Source organism: Carassius auratus, chromosome 7, assembly GCF_003368295.1.
Source record: "Carassius auratus strain Wakin chromosome 7, ASM336829v1, whole genome shotgun sequence".
Lineage (NCBI taxonomy): Eukaryota > Metazoa > Chordata > Actinopteri > Cypriniformes > Cyprinidae > Carassius > Carassius auratus.
This window is the reverse complement of record NC_039249.1, coordinates 12,105,708-12,124,003: the sequence shown is the minus strand read 5'-3', so window position 1 is coordinate 12,124,003 and position 18,296 is coordinate 12,105,708. Positions and strand designations below refer to the sequence as shown.

The 18,296-nt window shown below is 38.7% G+C and overlaps 2 protein-coding genes across 7 annotated transcripts in view; one reads left to right on the top strand and one right to left on the bottom strand.

Annotated features, from left to right (window-relative positions):
* The window catches only part of myo1ea (myosin IEa), a 43,686-nt gene extending 28,921 nt beyond the window's left edge, over nt 1-14,765 (top strand). The window contains exons 12-29 of one of the 5 annotated variants that reach the window (XM_026267339.1): nt 129-215; nt 377-463; nt 1,453-1,620; nt 2,409-2,494; nt 3,131-3,212; nt 3,420-3,526; nt 4,484-4,582; nt 5,173-5,317; nt 7,454-7,568; nt 8,176-8,345; nt 8,496-8,641; nt 9,413-9,559; nt 9,992-10,149; nt 10,247-10,336; nt 10,418-10,631; nt 10,797-10,829; nt 11,917-12,086; nt 12,204-14,765. In XM_026267339.1, coding sequence (XP_026123124.1) covers nt 129-215; nt 377-463; nt 1,453-1,620; nt 2,409-2,494; nt 3,131-3,212; nt 3,420-3,526; nt 4,484-4,582; nt 5,173-5,317; nt 7,454-7,568; nt 8,176-8,345; nt 8,496-8,641; nt 9,413-9,559; nt 9,992-10,149; nt 10,247-10,336; nt 10,418-10,631; nt 10,797-10,829; nt 11,917-12,086; nt 12,204-12,280 — 2,181 coding nt within the window. In that variant the 3' untranslated portion in view covers nt 12,281-14,765. The remainder of the gene's footprint in view (nt 1-128; nt 216-376; nt 464-1,452; nt 1,621-2,408; nt 2,495-3,130; nt 3,213-3,419; nt 3,527-4,483; nt 4,583-5,172; nt 5,318-7,453; nt 7,569-8,175; nt 8,346-8,495; nt 8,642-9,412; nt 9,560-9,991; nt 10,150-10,246; nt 10,337-10,417; nt 10,632-10,796; nt 10,830-11,916; nt 12,087-12,203) is intronic. The other 4 variants (XM_026267340.1, XM_026267342.1, XM_026267343.1 and 1 more) reach the window with 4 other exon arrangements.
* Nucleotides 14,664-17,853, bottom strand: ccnb2 (cyclin B2). Of its 2 annotated transcripts, none has more exons than XM_026267346.1 (8): nt 17,103-17,853; nt 16,825-16,941; nt 16,474-16,737; nt 16,241-16,399; nt 15,555-15,791; nt 15,313-15,453; nt 15,125-15,235; nt 14,664-15,048 (listed from the first exon to the last, which is right to left on the bottom strand). In XM_026267346.1, exons 1-8 carry the CDS (start codon nt 17,118-17,120, stop codon nt 14,938-14,940), a joined length of 1,158 nt encoding a protein of 385 aa, XP_026123131.1. In that variant the 5' UTR covers nt 17,121-17,853; the 3' UTR covers nt 14,664-14,937. The 2 variants fall into 2 exon arrangements, with proteins under 2 accessions (XP_026123131.1, XP_026123130.1); XM_026267345.1 differs by having other exon boundaries at nt 16,474-16,740; nt 17,103-17,679.
* Nucleotides 17,854-18,296: the final 443 nt, after the last annotated feature.

Below are 18,296 nucleotides of genomic sequence, written 5' to 3'. Positions count from 1 at the left end.
ATAATAATAACAGTTGAATCATTGTTTGTCATGTTCACATTATCACTGCAGCAACTTATTTGTTTCCTTTGTCACCACTACTGGTGTTATCTATAAGTATCTATTTTCTGTTTTCACTTGCCTTTTAGAAAAATGGATTTGAACAGTTCTGTATCAACTTTGTGAATGAGAAACTGCAGCAGATTTTCATTGAGCTGACCCTGAAAGCTGAGCAGGTAACACTTCCATGTCTCCCCTGTGCTTTTTGTTTTTGCAGTGATTTGGATTTGCCCCACCTTTCCCTTAACCTAGTTCTAGTAGTACAGGAAGTACTATATACTTCTGCTCCACCCTAGTACCGGGTCGTTTTCATCATTTGTTCTTTTCCTCTCTTCAGGAGGAGTATGTACAGGAAGGAATCCGATGGACTCCCATAGAGTACTTCAACAATAAGATCGTCTGTGACCTCATTGAGAGTAAACTGGTGAGTTTCACTAACTGTGCAAATCAAACATCTATCTGTTTGAAAAGTAGGATATGATCTGTCATTGCCTAGTGCGGTAAATCAATAAAACCAACATTAGCGGACTAAGAAGTGCAGATCCATATCCACAAAAGCCTCCTTTCTCTTCCCATAACTGTTTGTCTAATGGGCTCAAAATGCTTGATATGCCTCCAAATTCAATTTGCTTTACTCACAAGAGGGACTAGACACACAGAGCCATGAAATTCACAACAATGGAGAACCTCGACCATCCATGTTGGAGAGACAGTGTGTGAGAGTGTGAAGTGCTTCTCCGTGTCACTGCTAAAAGCTAATGATTGTCTGTGAGAAATTTACAAGCTGTTTTCCTTTCATTGGACTTTGTGAATAAAGAGAGACATCTGATTTCTCTGACAATACAGACAGCTGTGTGTTATCAGACAGTGTGTGTTCATTCAGATTAATGTAAGATAATTCATTTCCTGAGTTTTGATTATGCTTGAAAGGCTGTTAATGTGGGCTAAAACGTTTTCAGACACTTTAGACAATGTTTTATGTTGTTTTATATACTATGATATTTGGGTACAATACTTAAAAGTAGATGTCTAATAGATGTTGCAATGCAACATGCTATACCTTATTTAAAACTATAATAAGTGTGTCCTACTATTATTACTATGACTACTAAAGATTTTATTTTTATACCAACTTTCAAACTTAAAATACAGATCAAACTGCTTCACAGGACAGAGTATGACACACATAAAAAAAGAATAAATATATAAGAATAAATAAAGTAAATAAATAAATGAATAAGACTGGTCCAAAGAGTAAAAATCAGCAGGAGCCAAAAGAAAACTCTAACCAAAAAAAAAAAAAAAAAAACAGTTATTAAGGAGCCTAATTGGATTTGTACAAATGAATTCTAAAAATAGGAATGCATTTTACAATACAAATGAATCTCACTTTCATTTTGAATCCTTTCCCAGAATCCTCCCGGCATCATGAGTATACTGGACGATGTGTGTGCTACTATGCATGCGAAGGGTGAGGGTGCAGATCAAACGATGCTGCAGAAGCTCCGAATGCAGATCAACAATCACGAGCACTTTAACAGCTGGAACCAGGGCTTCATCATTCACCATTACGCTGGCAAGGTATTTACGCCAACAAGGCATCTCTTAACCCACCTCCCCGCACTCCTCTGCAGCGTTGTTAAATCATTTTCTTTCACTTTTTTTCTCACAGAATTTTCTTCTACTTTTTGTGTGTCTTTCCTTCCACGTCTCTCTCAGTCTCGTTTACACTCTGTTGCCTCGAGGTAGTTCATTATGTGTGGCACCATCCCCATACCCCGTGTTCAATGAGGCGTGCTCTGTGGGGAGGCAGGGGGAGCCCGTCCACATCCTGCACCATTAGATTTAAAATAAGCATGTTCTACAGACAAAGGGAAAAAAATCTAGCATTTACTGCAAATACATATGCAAGTAAATAAATAAATACATACATTTTTAAAATGGTAAAAAACGATAAAAAGCCAAAAGAGCCCAATGATATAAAATGGAAGAGAACATTAAAAAGGAAATAATAATAATCAATAAAATTACAATGGCAAAGATTTAGTCTACAAATGATCTGTAAAAAAGGAAATATGAATGCATTTGTGGGATACATATTTTGAAATTGTTATATAATCTATTTATATAATAAATATTAAAGCAAGGTCCGTATCAAAATTAAATATAACTGCTAGAATATTTATTTATTCAGTCATTTATGAGATTATAAACTCACTACTTTCCCTCTTATATATACAATACTGTAAGTATGTAAATGAAAGTAATTGGTTGGTTGAGCTGACATTGATCTGAGCATCTGTGGCTCAAAGAATGACTTGTGTCCAGAACACACTACTGTTTAACTGATCTGGTACTTGTCTCTGCAGGTGTCTTATGATGCAGAGGGTTTCTGTGAGAGGAACAGGGACGTGCTGTTCACCGACCTGATCGAGCTAATGCAGAGCAGTGAAATGTAAGTGTCCCTCCTCCATCCTAAAAATCAGCCAGTCTGTGATCTCATCCAACAGCTGCTTGTAACAGACTCTCAGAGCGCTTGAAGATCTTATTATATGTAAATCATGGCTATAATCAGGCCAGCTGAAGGCCCCACATTAGAAGTGTGCAGGAGATTATCATTGTTTGGCCTCTGTCTCTCGAGGGAGTAGGAGTAGTCTTGTAGAGCGTGCCTGTCGCTCTTATGTGCTCCTGGGCCTCTTTTGGGCCCCAATCGCCATCTGTGCAAGCCATCTCCTCCCGCAGGCCTTTGTGAAGCCTTCTGGGGGTCTGCTTTCAGACGGCATTCAGACACGTGGTGTCATGTGTATTTATCTGCACCGCACACACACACACACACACACACAGAGTTTGCAGGGGAACTTTCTTTGCACCAGCCAGCAGGTCCTATACACAGAACCGAAGAAAGAGAAATCTTGAATTCTCTGACAAAACAGGGCTTCTTGTCTATCTGCACAGGCAAAATCAAGTGACCCTGGTCTGCAGCAGAGAGACACGACTCTGTCTGTTAAACTCTTTATTTTGCTTCTGCTGTATTTGTCCCTCTTTCTGCCAACTCCAAATCATTCCTTTCTGGTTTGATTCTTTTTATTAGACCTTTCATCCGTGCCCTGTTCCAAGAAAACCTCAATGCTGAGAAAAAAGGCAGACCCACTACTGCAGGGAGTAAAATCAAGGTGAGCTGAGGTTGCAGGTTCTTGCAGGTTCTTTTCAGATCTTTGAACCTCTATAGGTTCTATCGGTTTCTACTCATAAACTGTCTCAATAAACTGTGGTCTCAATACCACATAAACCACTTTTCACATATTCTGTGTAGACTGTATGTGTGTAACTCTATAAGGTGTTTTAGCTCTTTCATATCCTCTTTTTCTTTGTAATGACAGAAACAAGCCAACGATTTGGTGAGCACCCTGATGAAATGTACACCTCACTATATCCGCTGTATCAAACCCAATGAGACCAAGAAATCTAAAGACTGGGAGGAGAGCAGGTGAGAGTCCACGGTCACGGCAAAGTTCAATTCTTACTTCCTGAACATTATTAATGGGACTATTGATTAGCATTATCATTATTAAAGTAATACATTTTGTGAAAGTGGCCATTAGTAATGTTACGGGAAAGAAAAATCGATGCTTTGAGAGCAATACAGTAGCTTCTGCCTTTAATGCGGAATCTGAGTTTGTCTTTTATTAGTTTGAACTTTTCCGAAAAATCAAAGCATTCCTCTTGTCTCCAGTTTCACACGATTCTTCAAAAATCATAAAAGTATGCTGAAGTGATGCTCTAGAATCATTTATAGTTATTAAAACAGTTTGATGCTTAAAGTTTTTATGTAAACCTTTTTTTTATGTAAATGTATTCACCTGTTTTTGATCAATTTAATGTATCCTTAATGAATTAAAGTATTCATTTCTTTCAAAAAATGCTAAAATGCTACATTTTTGAAGGGTAGTGTAAATCAAAATGGAAAACTACAAAAGCATTCTAATTTTATTTCCCAGCATGAGTGTCCTTTGTCCCGACAGTTCTTGGCCCTTTTTGTTTTGTTTGTTTGTTTGCTTACTTTTCCTGCCTTTTTCCTCTTTTACCAAAGTGTTTTTGGTTTGAAACATGGAATGAAATGTTCTGATCCGGTGCTTGTATTGTTGAGACTCTAATGGTCTTCCTGTTATGAGGGTTTGTGAGCATGGTTCATGTTAGGCAGTACAATTAGCACTCAGTTTCATTCTCAGGATGTGTGTCCAAAAGATTTGCATTTATTTAGTCATTTATTTCGGGAAGACTGATGGAGAAACTAGCAGAAATGCCTTATTTGTTTATAAAATTGCAACAGGCTGAGAAGAATTTCTGTAAAGGGGCTTTCTGAGTTGTAGCTGTAAATATTAACCTTCCTTCTTTCCTTCCTTCCTTCCATTCAATCTGTCTCTCTCTCTCTCTCTCTCTCTAGAGTGAAGCACCAGGTGGAGTATCTGGGTCTGAAGGAGAATATAAGAGTAAGGCGTGCCGGCTATGCCTACAGAAGAATCTTCCGCAAGTTTTTGAACAGGTAAAGACCGTTTCAAATTCATCCTCAAAGCCTGACAGGAAGCTCTTCAGAGAACATCATGGAATGAGAGCATATGGTCACTTTTGGCATTACAATTTCGTCATCCAGTGAGAAGACACCACACTTTCATAAGAAACCGCTTCAGAAAGAGAAAGAAGAGAGAGTTGCAAGTGTATGTTAGGGCATTTTCGTGTGGATTAATTTCGGTTCATCTTTTGTTCTGGGCCAATAGTTGGGGAGTTTCCTTTGTGCATTCTTCATATCAGTGTGCGGTGAAAAAACGTCATTGTGTTAGTTTAAGTGTGTAATACCTCCATTATGACACCAATTATTTTGCATGCTTCATAGGGTTATTCACTTTTTACATAAAAGGAAAAAACTGAATCATCCTTTGGTGTGTTAATATTAAAAGTAACTTTTTTTACTCCACCCTGCCAGTGTTTATCTTGAGCACACACACACTTCATACAGTTTATTTACACAGGACTCCACTTCAGAAGACTAAAAGCACTTTGTACTGTTACATGAATGAAATATGCATACTTTACTCAAATATATGATATCATTTTCCAAATGATGATCTCTCTCAGGTATGCCATTTTGACGAAGGAGTCATGGCCCACGTGGCGTGGGGATGAGAAGCAGGGTGTGCTGCATCTCCTGCGCTCCGTAAACATGGACCAAGACCAGTATCAGCTCGGGCATACCAAAATCTTCATCAAAGCTCCTGAGTCGGTAAGACCTGACAAGATTGCACAACTTCAACTGAAATCTTTCAGCAACAAAATATGGTACCAAGTCTGTTAATAAATGTAAAGTTATCTTAGCAAATAGTACATTTAAAATAAAACATCAGATACACTTTGAAGAGTGGTGTGCAACAAGATAGACCAGCAACAGCTGGGAAAAAAGTGCAGCATGTAGAACATTGCTTCTTGCTTTGGTCTAGATTTAACATTTGAGTTGTACTGTAATGGCATAGGAGTGGTGAATTGTAAAAGTCAGCGTTTGTCTCGCAGACATCAGCTCAGCTCATAGTGGTGATGAATAGTGGGCTGGACCCACATCAGCACTGTTGGGTCAACATTACTCTGGATCTGATACACAACTGCAGTGCTGTGGTAAAGCTGCTTCTGTTATGTCCAAGACAGCTTTGCTTTTTTTTTTTTTTTTTCACTTAATTTTTTTTTTTTTTGGGGGGGGGGGGGGTGCTCATGAAAGCACTGCTTGTGGATGTACTATGATCTCACTGTTGACATTTAGATGTACAGGCGTATACATAGACCCACAGAGTAAGGCTCTGTGGCTCAGCATGAATGCAGCAGATTATCCAGAGATGTGTGCCTTTGGCATGTAGGTGTTAAAATGTAGCCTTTCTATGTGTGTGTGTGTGTGTGTGTGTGTGTGTGTGTGTGTGTGTGCGTGTGTGATATTAAATATGGGAGAGCCAAGACTTGAGCTGGCCAGCTTCTCAAAACAAAACTCCTTGTGAGATAAGGTGCTGACACAGAGTACTTAATTAATGACTACAAGAATTTCTTTCTGGAAGAGAGAGAGAGAGTGCATGCATGTAGTAGTCACTTAACCAAATAACTCTTTGATCCTTCTGAAAGCTGATGAAGTCTGAGACATCCTAATGGTTTGATAAAATAAATCTCAACAACAACTGTCAAAAAATTTCTAGGCCAGATTTTAGCAAAAAAAAAGAAAAATGTATTTGCATTGTGGTCCTTATTTTGATATACATTATAACTTTGTACACTGGTACATTAAAAAAAGTTGGGCTACTTATGGTTTTTGTGGAAACCACAGTACTTTTTTTCAGGAGTCTTTGATGAACAGTAAAAAAAAAACATAGTGTTAGAAAATATGTCTTTTTCAAAGAAACTCTAAGTGTACAAAATTCCCTTTTGATCAATTTAATGCATTATTAATAAATATAAGTATTAATATATACTGACTTCAAACCTTTGTACGGGGATGTACATGCTGGACAGATTATTGTAAGCAGGGATGCACAATATATTTGGGCATATAAAATTATTTATTTTAGTGTTTACTTTCATACAAATCACATACAAATTGGAATAATTAGTATAGATGTGTTGTTTATAATAAAGCGATAAGCCCCAAGGAGCCATGGTTTACAGTAAATTTATAACAGCTAAGGGGCGTTGTTAGGCATTATTACAGTTATTTGCCAAAACACTAGACTGTTTATCAATGGGAGGTCTGTGGATGTGTGTTAGTTTGTGTGTGGGGTGGGAGACAAAGAAGGATTTCATAGCCTTGGCTCATAATTTCTCGTCCTGTGCCAGCGGTTTGTGTGTGTGTGTGTGTGTGTGTGTGTGAGAGAGAGAGAGAGAGAGAGAGAGAGAGAGAGAGAGAGAGAGAGAGAGAGAGAGTCAGTGCCAGGCCTTTGTGATAATGATTGGATCTGATGTTTAGTCTACAGTGCAACAGAGCTGTGACAATGTGCAATGGTTTCTGAGGACATACAGAGAAGCTGCACAGTGCTCAAAGCATTATAGGATGACCACAGGACACTTTGAACAGCTGCTTTACTGAGAAAGAGAAATATGAAAACTGAGATCAAAAGAAAAGAAACTGCTGTATGACGAGGACAAACTGAACCCACTTTGTGTCATAATGAGACTGGTACATACAGCTCTAATGAAGAGTGACCTTTAGTGTAATGGACAGGTTTACACAGCTCTATTCACTATTGTTATGTGAACCATTAGACGTTAAGTCCAAAGCAGTGTGAATTCAGAACATAAATCGTTTGGTTTGATTCAAACTGATACCTGATGAATCTGTGAGCCCTTTTATTGATTCTGTTAAACAGCCTGCATTATATTCTGTTCTCAGCTCTTCCTGCTGGAGGAGACAAGAGAGCGCAAATTCGACGGTTATGCCAGAACCATTCAGACGGCCTGGAGAAAATATTGTGCACGCAAGAAATATGTTCAAATGAGAGAGGAGGGTGAGTTTAATGCTCAGACGATTTGTTTGAATGAGTCTAAATACAAGCACCAGCATACAAAAACACACACATTCTGAGATGGTAGAACATGGTAGAATGTGTCACAGTAAAAAGGGGAATTCAGTGTTTTTTTCCAGCATGTCTTTGGAGTCTGACCTCAACTGCTGCTTTCAGCTGAATTATTGTCATTATATTTAAAAGTAATAATAGACACACAAAAGACAAAAATACTCCCACCTCGTCTGGGTGATCATATTTGGGGCTTTTTTGTCTGTAACAATGTAATTTCCACCACATCTCAGATTGGACATTTGATGTAAATTAAATATTTAAAAGATTTTGCAATAAAATTATTTATTCTGCTAATTATATAGCTTTCCTATTTTATATAACATCACATAAAAATGTTGTATCAAAATCACTGATTGATTGGAAATTGGATGCTCAAAAAATTTCATTTACAAATGACACTCACTTTTGATATTTTTCATGTTTTCACGTCTGGATTTATTTTCAGGCATACTCTTCTGAGATCTCATCTTTTGTACATGGTTTAAGAACTAAAGCTTTGAAAATAACCCTGAGCACTGATTTGATCCTCTTCCAGCCTCTGATCTGCTGCTGAACAGGAAGGAGAGAAGAAGGCACAGCTTGAACAGGAACTTTGTGGGTGATTACATAGGTATGGATGACCGGCCCGAGCTCAGGCAGTTTGTGGGGAAAAGGGAGAAGATCGATTTTGCAGACAAAGTCAACAAATTCGACAGGCGGTTTAAGGTGAGGTTACCAAAATTAGCACACAGCTGTGACCAGTACAGTTTCTGTGCCTCAGCGACTAAGATTCAGTCTTTGACTTCTGAGCAAACAGGTCAAATTTCACCTAGATGACATGCATGAGTGTCTAAAACTGTGCTTCTATCTGTTCAGAGCATCAAGAGAGACCTGATCCTCACCCCTAAATCTGTCTACCTGATTGGAAGAGAAAAGGTGAAGCAAGGGCCAGAGAAAGGGATGGTGAAAGAGGTCCTGAAGCGCAAAATTGACGTAGAGAAGATAACGGCTGTTTCTCTAAGGTACGTCAGGGCACAAGCTCAGTCAGTTCATTTAACTCATTGGCAAGCTACAACAAAACTTAATACGTTTTCAATCATTTAATAGGAACTGTAAAAACTGAGCCACAAGGAGGCTGCCAAATGGGCTGCACCTTCCCTCCCATATGTAAAACGGAGCCTTGTATGCTATCCCATAATCCCTTGCATATCCATCTGCAGAATTACAGGCGTAGAGACATCAAAGGTCCAGTCTGCTTGTTAGAGCCGTCGTCTGCCCTGTGTTACTTGACACATGTTGAATCGAGGTCTGCGATATACAAAGCTTGGGTCTCTTAAAACATTTATAGTTCTTTTAGTGTTCGCTGGTAAGGATCAAACATCCAGAACTCTCTCAAAGGAACATAACCTAGATTACAGATCTAACATATAAGGACCCAGGCCGAGGTACCAGCCCCCTACAATCTCGCATATTCCTGTTTTGGAGTAGGGGGTTGTCAATAATGTGAACCAGGTGTTGCTGGGAAGGGAGAGTACACCTTGTAAAAAACTCATTAGAAAGGACTTAAGTTTATTGGGAGAAGCAGGGCATCTCTGCATGTGTCCCAGACATGGAAACTTCAACCGTCACCATATCATTTGCTTTTTTTTTTGTGAGCCGACAACCTGTGCGTCTGGGGAAACCCCCAAAAGCACCTGAACACGTGTAACCTGTAATAAAAGACCATCTCATGTTGAATGCATGAACATATGTGCATATTTGAGATCTTGAAAAGACATGTGTTTCCCATACAGCACAATGCAGGACGACTTCATGGTCCTGCACGAGGAGGAGTATGACAGCCTGCTGGAGTGTGTATTCAAGACCGAGTTCATCAGTCTGCTGGCACGCCGATACGAAGAGAGAACACAGAGAAAACTACCTCTCAAATTTAGCACCATGTAGGTTGAATTATATTTAAGTTATAGCAAAGCCACGACTTCATTCTTGAAGTCATTTTTTGTCTTTTGAAAATAAAAAGCTGTTTTGTTTACCAAGGCTGTATGTATTTGATCAAAATTGAAGTCAAAAAAGCAATATTTTGAAAAGTAGTAAAATTTCATTGATGAATGGAAATTTAAAAGAACAGCATTTATGGAAATCTTTTGTTAGATAATAAAGGCCTTTGCTGTCACTCTTGATCAGTTTAATTCAGCCTTACTGAATTGTGAATGTAAATGTTTTTGTTTCAGTTGCTTTCAATTATAAATATTTTAATAACCAAAATGTATATATTTTATTATTTAATGCAATAACATTTCTAAATAGCTGAAGTGTCTGAATACTTCTTGTGGCACCTATGCACTAATGAATGATTGTGATTGGACCTGCAGGCTGGAAATTAAACTGAAGAAGGAAGGATGGGGACCCTGGAATGCCGGAGGGTCCAGACAGGTGCAGTTCATCCAAGGTCAAGGGGACGTAGCTGTGCTGCGACCCTCGAGTAAAATGCTGCAGGTCAGCATTGGACCGGGTCTGCCCAAAAACTCACGTGAGTGATGACTTGTGTTGTGTGTCATCTAATATTATTTAATTCAGTGTTTTTGTCATCCATGCTGGACCTCATACACCCAAATTCAATCCTTCAGGTCCTACTAAGGAGGGCGTCACTCAAAGCCGTCCCAACATGTCCAGGACGCACCACCACACCCCAACACGAGTCGCACCCGGGCCTCCAGGTACATTACTTTTCCTAATCTTCTCATCACCTCAGTCAATATGCATTTGTTCAGAAGATCTTAAGCTTGTATGTTCCTCAGCAGTTGCTCACCAGAACGGAGGGCTGAAGAATGCAAATCACGCCGCCAATCAGAGAAACTCGCAACATCACAGCAGTCAGAGGCCCACATCTGGAAACGCGGCCCGTCCGTTTTTGCCTACTAATGTCAGTCAGCTCAAGGACAGAGGCAGCAGACAGGCACCCCAGCAAACCAATCTGGATTTCCTCAGAGTACCAGACCAAGGGGCCGCAGGGTGAGAGCACACAGCATATACACACACACACTTTTACTGAATATAAGGTAAACATTTTTTCTGATTGCTAGATGCATAGCTGGAGCTCAACTACCAGACTTTATCCATGCAAACAAAATAGTGATCTGCATTTGAACGTAACATGCATGTATCTCTTTACCATAGCAGAAACCGACAACCGTCTGACAATGGAGGAATGTGAGTCTGAGCATGTGTGTAGCTTCTGTTAGGTGGCAGTGGTTGTGGTTCATTGGAGTAGCGATAGACCAACCCCAGAGATGCCCAACTTCAAAGACGCCATCGCATCCTCTCAGCCTTGTTTTGTTTTTCCATTTCCTCATCATATTTTATAAATTAAAAATCGTTTTACACTACTTTTCAAAAGTTTAGCTGCGGTTATATTTGGAGTACTCTCCAATGTTGCATTTATTTGAAAAAAAAAAAAAAAGGATATTGTGGAATATTATTACAGTTTACAATAACTTTTCTTTTTCGAAAATATTTTCAAATGTAATTTATTCATGTGATGGCCAATACTCCAGTCTTAAGTGTCACATGACAAAAGATTGGTTCTAGAAACATTTATTATTATTTTCAATATTGAGAATCATTTTGAAGCTTAATTGTTTTTGTGGAAACCATGATAAAAGAGCAGTATTAGTTTAAATAAAATGTCTGTGTAACAATCCGAGTATTTACTGTCACTTGTGATCAAAGTAATGTATTTAAAAAAAAAAATGTACTGATCTCAAACTTTTGAATGGTAGTGTATGTTACTCCATAGACCTCAGATTGTGAATATATATATATATATATATATATGAGAGACTGGTTTTTCCTTGAACTTCAACAAGGTTAAGGACTTTGGGTTGGGCATTTTCTAACATTTTCTCTGTTGTAGTCATGATGCGGGTCGACTCGGACGCATCATGACGTTTGAAGGGCTATCAAATGGCCCCTTCATCGCAACAGCTGAAAAACAAAACAAAAAAACTATTCTGGGCTTAAAAGTGAGGTGGAGGATCAACTGAATGAAGTCTATTTGGAAACTAAGACTAGTTCATACCGACAGTGTCACTATATAAATGTGAATCTGTCGCCACCTAGTGGTGAACACACTAACACCACAAAATCAGACCGCTAACTCTCTCACTATAGCTGTATGGTGCTTCCAGAGCCTAGTTGACTACCCTCACTTGTAGAAGCATGTTCATGTGGTCGCTGCAGTTTTAGAATTGTCACATGTAACTCCATCAGTTAATGTCCTCTGTGATATTTTTCCAAGGGCCCACAGACAGTCTACAAACAGGCCCACTCCAGGAGGTGGCCGTCCCAAACCAGCCCCCAAGCCGAAGCCCCAGGTGCCTCAGTGTAAAGCTCTTTATGCCTACGATGCCCAAGACACAGATGAGCTAAGCTTCAATGCAGATGACATTATTGACATCATTAAGGAAGGTGAGAGGGTACAAAATGCTTGTTTTACCTAATATACAGTAAATGTTTTTAATGTGGCAGAATGTATTTTTGATATCTGTTAATTATGTCATTTTGATATCTGTCCATTATGTCTAGATGCCTCTGGATGGTGGACAGGGAGGCTGAGAGGTAAACAAGGCCTTTTCCCAAACAACTACGTGGCTAAGATCTAACCTCTTCTGCATTTAATGAGGGGCGCAGACTTGTTAGATAAAGAAGGACAAAAAAAAAGCAAAGAAGCCTGAGGTAATGAAGGAAGGTGTGAGGTGTGCCTCGAAAGCTCTGCGTTCTGGTGCCACGGACACTTGAGACCACACGGGCAGACCCCAGTCGGACACAAAACTTTCCTCCAGGGCGCTGAATACTGAACTGTCCCTGTGAGCACTGATCAAACTATTTATTGTATTTATATAATAGCTTTCTACAGGTTATTTCCGATGTGGTTTGTTCATCTGTCATTGATATTTAAGGTGATCTTAATTCACTTGAAGAGATGAAGTAGCCATTTTATGTGGGAACAGGCTTCTTTTTTATTTTGCTTTTGAAATGGATCAGTTTTATGTGTAAATTAAGGTGTTTGCCTTTTAGAGCCACCTGCTGTTCATGAGTTTTATTTTATTTTATTTTTTCCAGTTTCTTGAAGTCATGTCCGGATCAATGGTTTTAGTGGGGAATGTTTTGCTGCTAAGGACCGTTTTATATGTTATTGCTTTTCACCTTGTAATTAACAGAAACCCAGATGTATAAAATGCACTACGGCTCTTGAAAACCATGGTTTGTATGCTTTTGGAGTTCATAATCTCAGAACAATGCTGAATGTATCGTTGTGCAAAAGATGCAGACTGTAAAACTGTCTACATTTAAACTACAGTGGTATTCCAATGCATTAAAGACACACAATCAGCACATTGTTACTGTATAGTTACAAAATATTATATTTATTATTATGTTTGACAACGTACAAATGTACTGGTCAGCTCATCCACACAAACATTCACTAAATGCAGAATCAGAGGCTGGATCCGTCAATATCTTAAAAAGAAAGTCTTAATTTCTTAAGGTCTTAAAAAGAATCTTAATTTTTGGTACTTAAGACAAGTTGGAGGTTTTCCTTATATTACGTTATCTATGGTGACTTGTAAGAACATTCCTTTGAAGAACTTTAATTCATAAAAAGTATTTAGAAAATACATATTAGTAACTGAAAATGATTGAAAATGGCAGTTTTATTCTTAAAGGAATAGTTCACCCAACAATGAAAATTTTGTCATTAATTACTGACCCTCAGGTCGTTCCAAATTTCTAAGACCTTCAATCAACTTTTGATAAAATCTGAGAGCTTTCTGACTCTCCATAGACAGCAACGTAACTACCATGTTCAAAGCCCATACAAGTAGAAAGTACCTTATTAAAATAGTTCATGTGACATCAGTGGTTGAACTGTAATTCTACGACAATACTTTTTGTGTGCAAAGAAAAAAAAAATAATGACTTCATTCAACAATTCCATTTCCACTTTTGTGAAAATCGGCGGACAGTAAAACGGAAGAGAAGAGTTTTTTTTTTTGCACAAAAAGTATTCTCGTAGCTTCATAACATTACGGATGAACCACTGATGTCACATGGACTGTTTAAACATTGTCCTGACTACACTTCTGTGACTTGACTGTCGTAGGACCCTTGATTTCTACTGTATGGAGGGTCGGAAAGCTCTCAGATTCCATCAAAAATATCTTAATGTGTGTTACAGAGATTAATGAATGTCTTATGGGGTTGGAATGTTATGAGGGGGAGTACTTAAAAACTGAATTTTCATTTTTGGGTGAACTATCCCTTAAATATTTTGTTGTTAATTATAATGAATAATTAGTGAACGAGACTGTTAGATCATGCCTTCACGCCAGATAATTAAGATCTAGTCCCAGATGCCAGATCCTGTTAGAAAATAGCCATTTTGTATGGTAACAAAACTAGTCATTAAAGTGGTCTAATACCCAAAACCGATCTTATCTTTTGGTACCCAAAAATCATATTAACCAGCTCTCAGCCAAAGAGTTGACTGAGCAAAGTCAGTGGAGAGCAAGAAACAAAGTGGTGGTAATAAAAGCAGTTTATTGAATAATCTTAGTTGCATATGTTTCAATGCTCAGACTCCATCTGACAAACACAAATCCAACAAGTAGTGTTCTACATCCCAAAAATCTGGTTTCAATAAACATTTCCACTAATCTCTCTGAAAAAAAAAAAAATATGAAATGGATTATACTGAATAATGAAGGGACTGACTGAAAACTAAGAATAAAAAAAAAAAAAAAAAAAAAGCAAAATAGGAATTCATGGTTGCTCTTGAAACAAAACCATTTGCATTTGAGCATCCTTAACACCCAAGGCCTTTAAAACTTGCCCTTCTTCACTTTGGAAATTAAACTGATTACAAGCATTGTGCAACACTGACAGCAGGTGAAGAGACTTTAGGATAAATATAGTCACGTACAAGCGGTTATATTTAAGAGTGTGCACATAATCACGGTCAACATGAAAACACAAGTCAGAAAATTGTAATAAATCTTTGGATTTTAATTGATTCCAGCTTCAATTTGGCCACCAAGGTAAAGCAATATATAAAATACAGCTCCAGCAAGTTCATAAAACCAGTTACAAAAAAAAACCTTAAACCCTCAGATTAAAAGCGTAATCTTCATAAAAAAAGTAGAACAATGTTTATTTATACAGAATATGTACATCAGTTTAAAAAGCAGCAGTCCATCTCCCAAAATGGCTGACACAAAATAAAGTGCAGGTTTCAGTGTCCATTCCCACATAGAAGCACTCAAGAGCTGGACAGCAGAGGAGCAGCCAGATCCTTCACAAGTGACGACTTCAGCTGGGGAAGAAGGCTGATCTTCATGAGCCTACTGCTGGAGTATTTCTTTCTCACCGTCTGCAAAAGATGGACAACATCAGCAGAGCATTCAGTAGAACCAAATCCCCATGCACAAGTGCGGGAAACTGCTTACCACATGCTTTGAGAGCCCTTCATTGACCATAACCACATTTTTGGCAATCTGCTGCATGATCGGCTTCAGGTGAGCCTCATCATAGGAAGAGTAGTGTTGCTGGGTTGGTGACTGCAACAGGAGGAATTAAAAGATGGATCATTAAACTGATAAGCAGATACAGAATTCTGAAATTAGAAGACAATTACCCATTTTTGGCCATCAAGTACAAGTTGAGAAAGGCACAGGGCAGCAGCTGCAGTCTCCGAAGGGTTAAAGTGGACCATGTCGTAGTCAAGTAGTGTCAGTTCTAGGAAATATTTCGCAAGTGTATGCTTCTCAGCATCAGCCTAAAAAGCAGACGTTTAGAATTAAAGAAAATAAAGGAATGGATGACTCAACATCTGATGCTGTACCAAACCACATCAGGGATCATAAAACCTGAACCTACATTCCCAGCCTTTGAAGCCCTCCGCAGGAAGTGCAGGGGCAGAGGACGTCCGAGCTCAAAGTTGAGCTCACTGAGAATCAGCATCTCCATCTCTCGGATCTGAGCTTTTGTGAAGGCATCGTCAGCAATGTAGGCAAAGTCCCCAACCATTGGCACATACATCTCCTCGTATTTACAAGCAATCAGCATTGCAGTTACACCTACTAGCTGGAGCTTCTTACGGGTCACAGGCTGGACCTTAAAGAGAACAAGGGGAAGTGGGGAGAGAAAAAAAAAAAAATTAAAATAATAAATTAAGACCATGTATATTGCAGTGTTGCCAAATAACTGCTTTTACATGTAGCTTGGTACTGGATCTCATTCAAATTGACACCAAACCCAGCCAAATTGAAAAGCAGCATTTTATCAAAACCACAATGCTAAAATAGAAGCTTGCTTGATAGCTCTTCATTCACTGCGTGGCTTTTAAACTCATTGTAGACAACATATACACACCAAAAAAATAAAAATAAGCCTAAGAACCCAGTCAACTGTATGAACAAGGAAACTTGTAACTCTACACTTAAGAAAATCATGGGTCCATTCAAATACCATTTTAATATTGGATCTATAAAGCCAAAATACTGATCTCTTCCCGTGTTAGTTCAGGTCATCTAAAGCTCCACTGCTTGGGTTATAACTTGTACCTGGAGAAAGCGATCAAGGATAGCTACAGTCATGTACAAAGTTTCCTGCAGGAGCTGAAATCTCGAGTGCACTTGAATGAGCCAGTCAACCAGGAGAGCACGCATCCTTCCATTGATATCGTAGCCACGCATATAACGGGGACGAACCGACTGCTGACCCTGGAACAAGAGCACAGCAGCTGGAGGAAGCATGAAGTTTAAATAAAGACGTTACATTTTTAAGTGTCATGTACCTCAAGGCATCGCAGGTACGCATAGATGTCCTTCACATATTCAGGACAAAGCTGAGGCATGTCAGCATCCCCTTCATCGATGTCCTCAACTGGAAAGAGCGTGTTGGAAAAGGCTTGGCACAACTCCTCTTCCTTCATGCTCACATCAGCTCCTGCAGAGGGCAGCGCTGGGGCAGGCTGGGGTACCTCGCGCTGCACCGGGGCACGTTTGACTGGTACAACAGCTGGCTGGCCGGCTCGCATCACAGGTACCACAGGTTGGACCTTCTGAAGGCGAAAGAGGAACGTGGAGTAACATGCTTTTCAAATGAACACGTTGTATCGTGGTAAGGTTACATAAAAGACACGCACCTTGGTCTGAACTGGTTTGTGGGTGAAGTTGGACAGTTCGCCAAACACGGGCCTCCTCCCTGCACCGTTCACAGGCCCGCCTTTGCCACCGATAAAAACAGGGTTGTTTGCATTGCGCTGTGTGGGAAAAGGACATTTTTCAACTAAAGGAATTTACCTAGAACCATTTTAAAAATTTTTAGCAGTGTAAGCTAGCGAATGTGGCGTTGTTTCGACGTTACACACGGCAAATCTCTCATCAGATACATCAAAAGCATGTTTCTGCATTAAATACTCACCAACGCGTGAATATCCATGGCGAATACGCTTATCGCAGAACTCGTGCTTAAATAAAAATGTAACTTTTAAAAAAAATGGACCGTTTAGCTTTGCTTCGTGTTCCTTGTCCAACTCAACTCAAAACATTCCGTACAGTACAAAGGCCTGCTGGTGATTCAAATACGGCTCCGCTCTCTCTGATTGGTCACTGCGTCAGGGAATACTCGACCTCGATTGGTTGAAAACCGAAAGGACGCTTATCAATCTTCCTTTATCTCCGGTTTCACGTGCAGCTCTGTAAAACACGAGAATAAATTTACAGGTTATTTACAGATTGTGTGACTGATTCCTAAATAATGATTAGTTGAACAGTCATATAGGTAGGATTGTGTTGATAGTCACTGTTGGTAAAAGAGTTTTGCTTTGAAAGGCTGAACACATTTTTTAAAACTAAACAATGTGAATATGAAACCATTGTTTGCTACTGAAGTATTTTTTTTTCATAGCTTTTTAATTATGTCAAACTTTTAAATATTTTATTGGGTAAAACTGTTAGTAAATATATTACTCCTATCCCGGAGCTAATTTTACACAAGGATTTAAAATTTTTATTTAATGAAAAATATTCATTAAATCACTATTACTATTGCTATTATTTTTAATCTTTATTTTCCTTCAAATGCCTTAAATGGAGGGATTTCGTTTAATACTGCTAATTAAACAATATTTAGCTGAATGTGTTTTTGTGCTGACCTTGGATGTCATGGATAAATAAATATAACAATAAAACTGCCAGTACGTGGCAGCAAATCCCCGTGTTACGTCTTGTCTCATTTTTTTTTTTTTTTTTTTTTTTTTTTTTCAATTGTTGTCAATCTCATTTTCCATTTTGTATTGTATTGTAAGTGTTCTTTTCCACACTTGGAAGCTGTAGGGGGTGAGTGCAATTTTTTATTTGCAAATATTGTTTTCTCCTGTTTTTTATTAGATAGGGAGTTAGGGTAGCATATATTGTATTTTTATTTAGTTTTTATTTTGTTTATTTTGTAGTATTTTCTGTTAGGAAATGACCTGGTATTTGTTTGTTGTTTTGGTCTTTGCCTTTGCTCACCTCTGAAGTTGTGCTTTTACTCTGTGGTTCTGTAAATAGGCTATATGTATAAAGGACCTTTGATTGTTGATTTCAGTTTATGTTGCGGCCTTACCCTAGACAG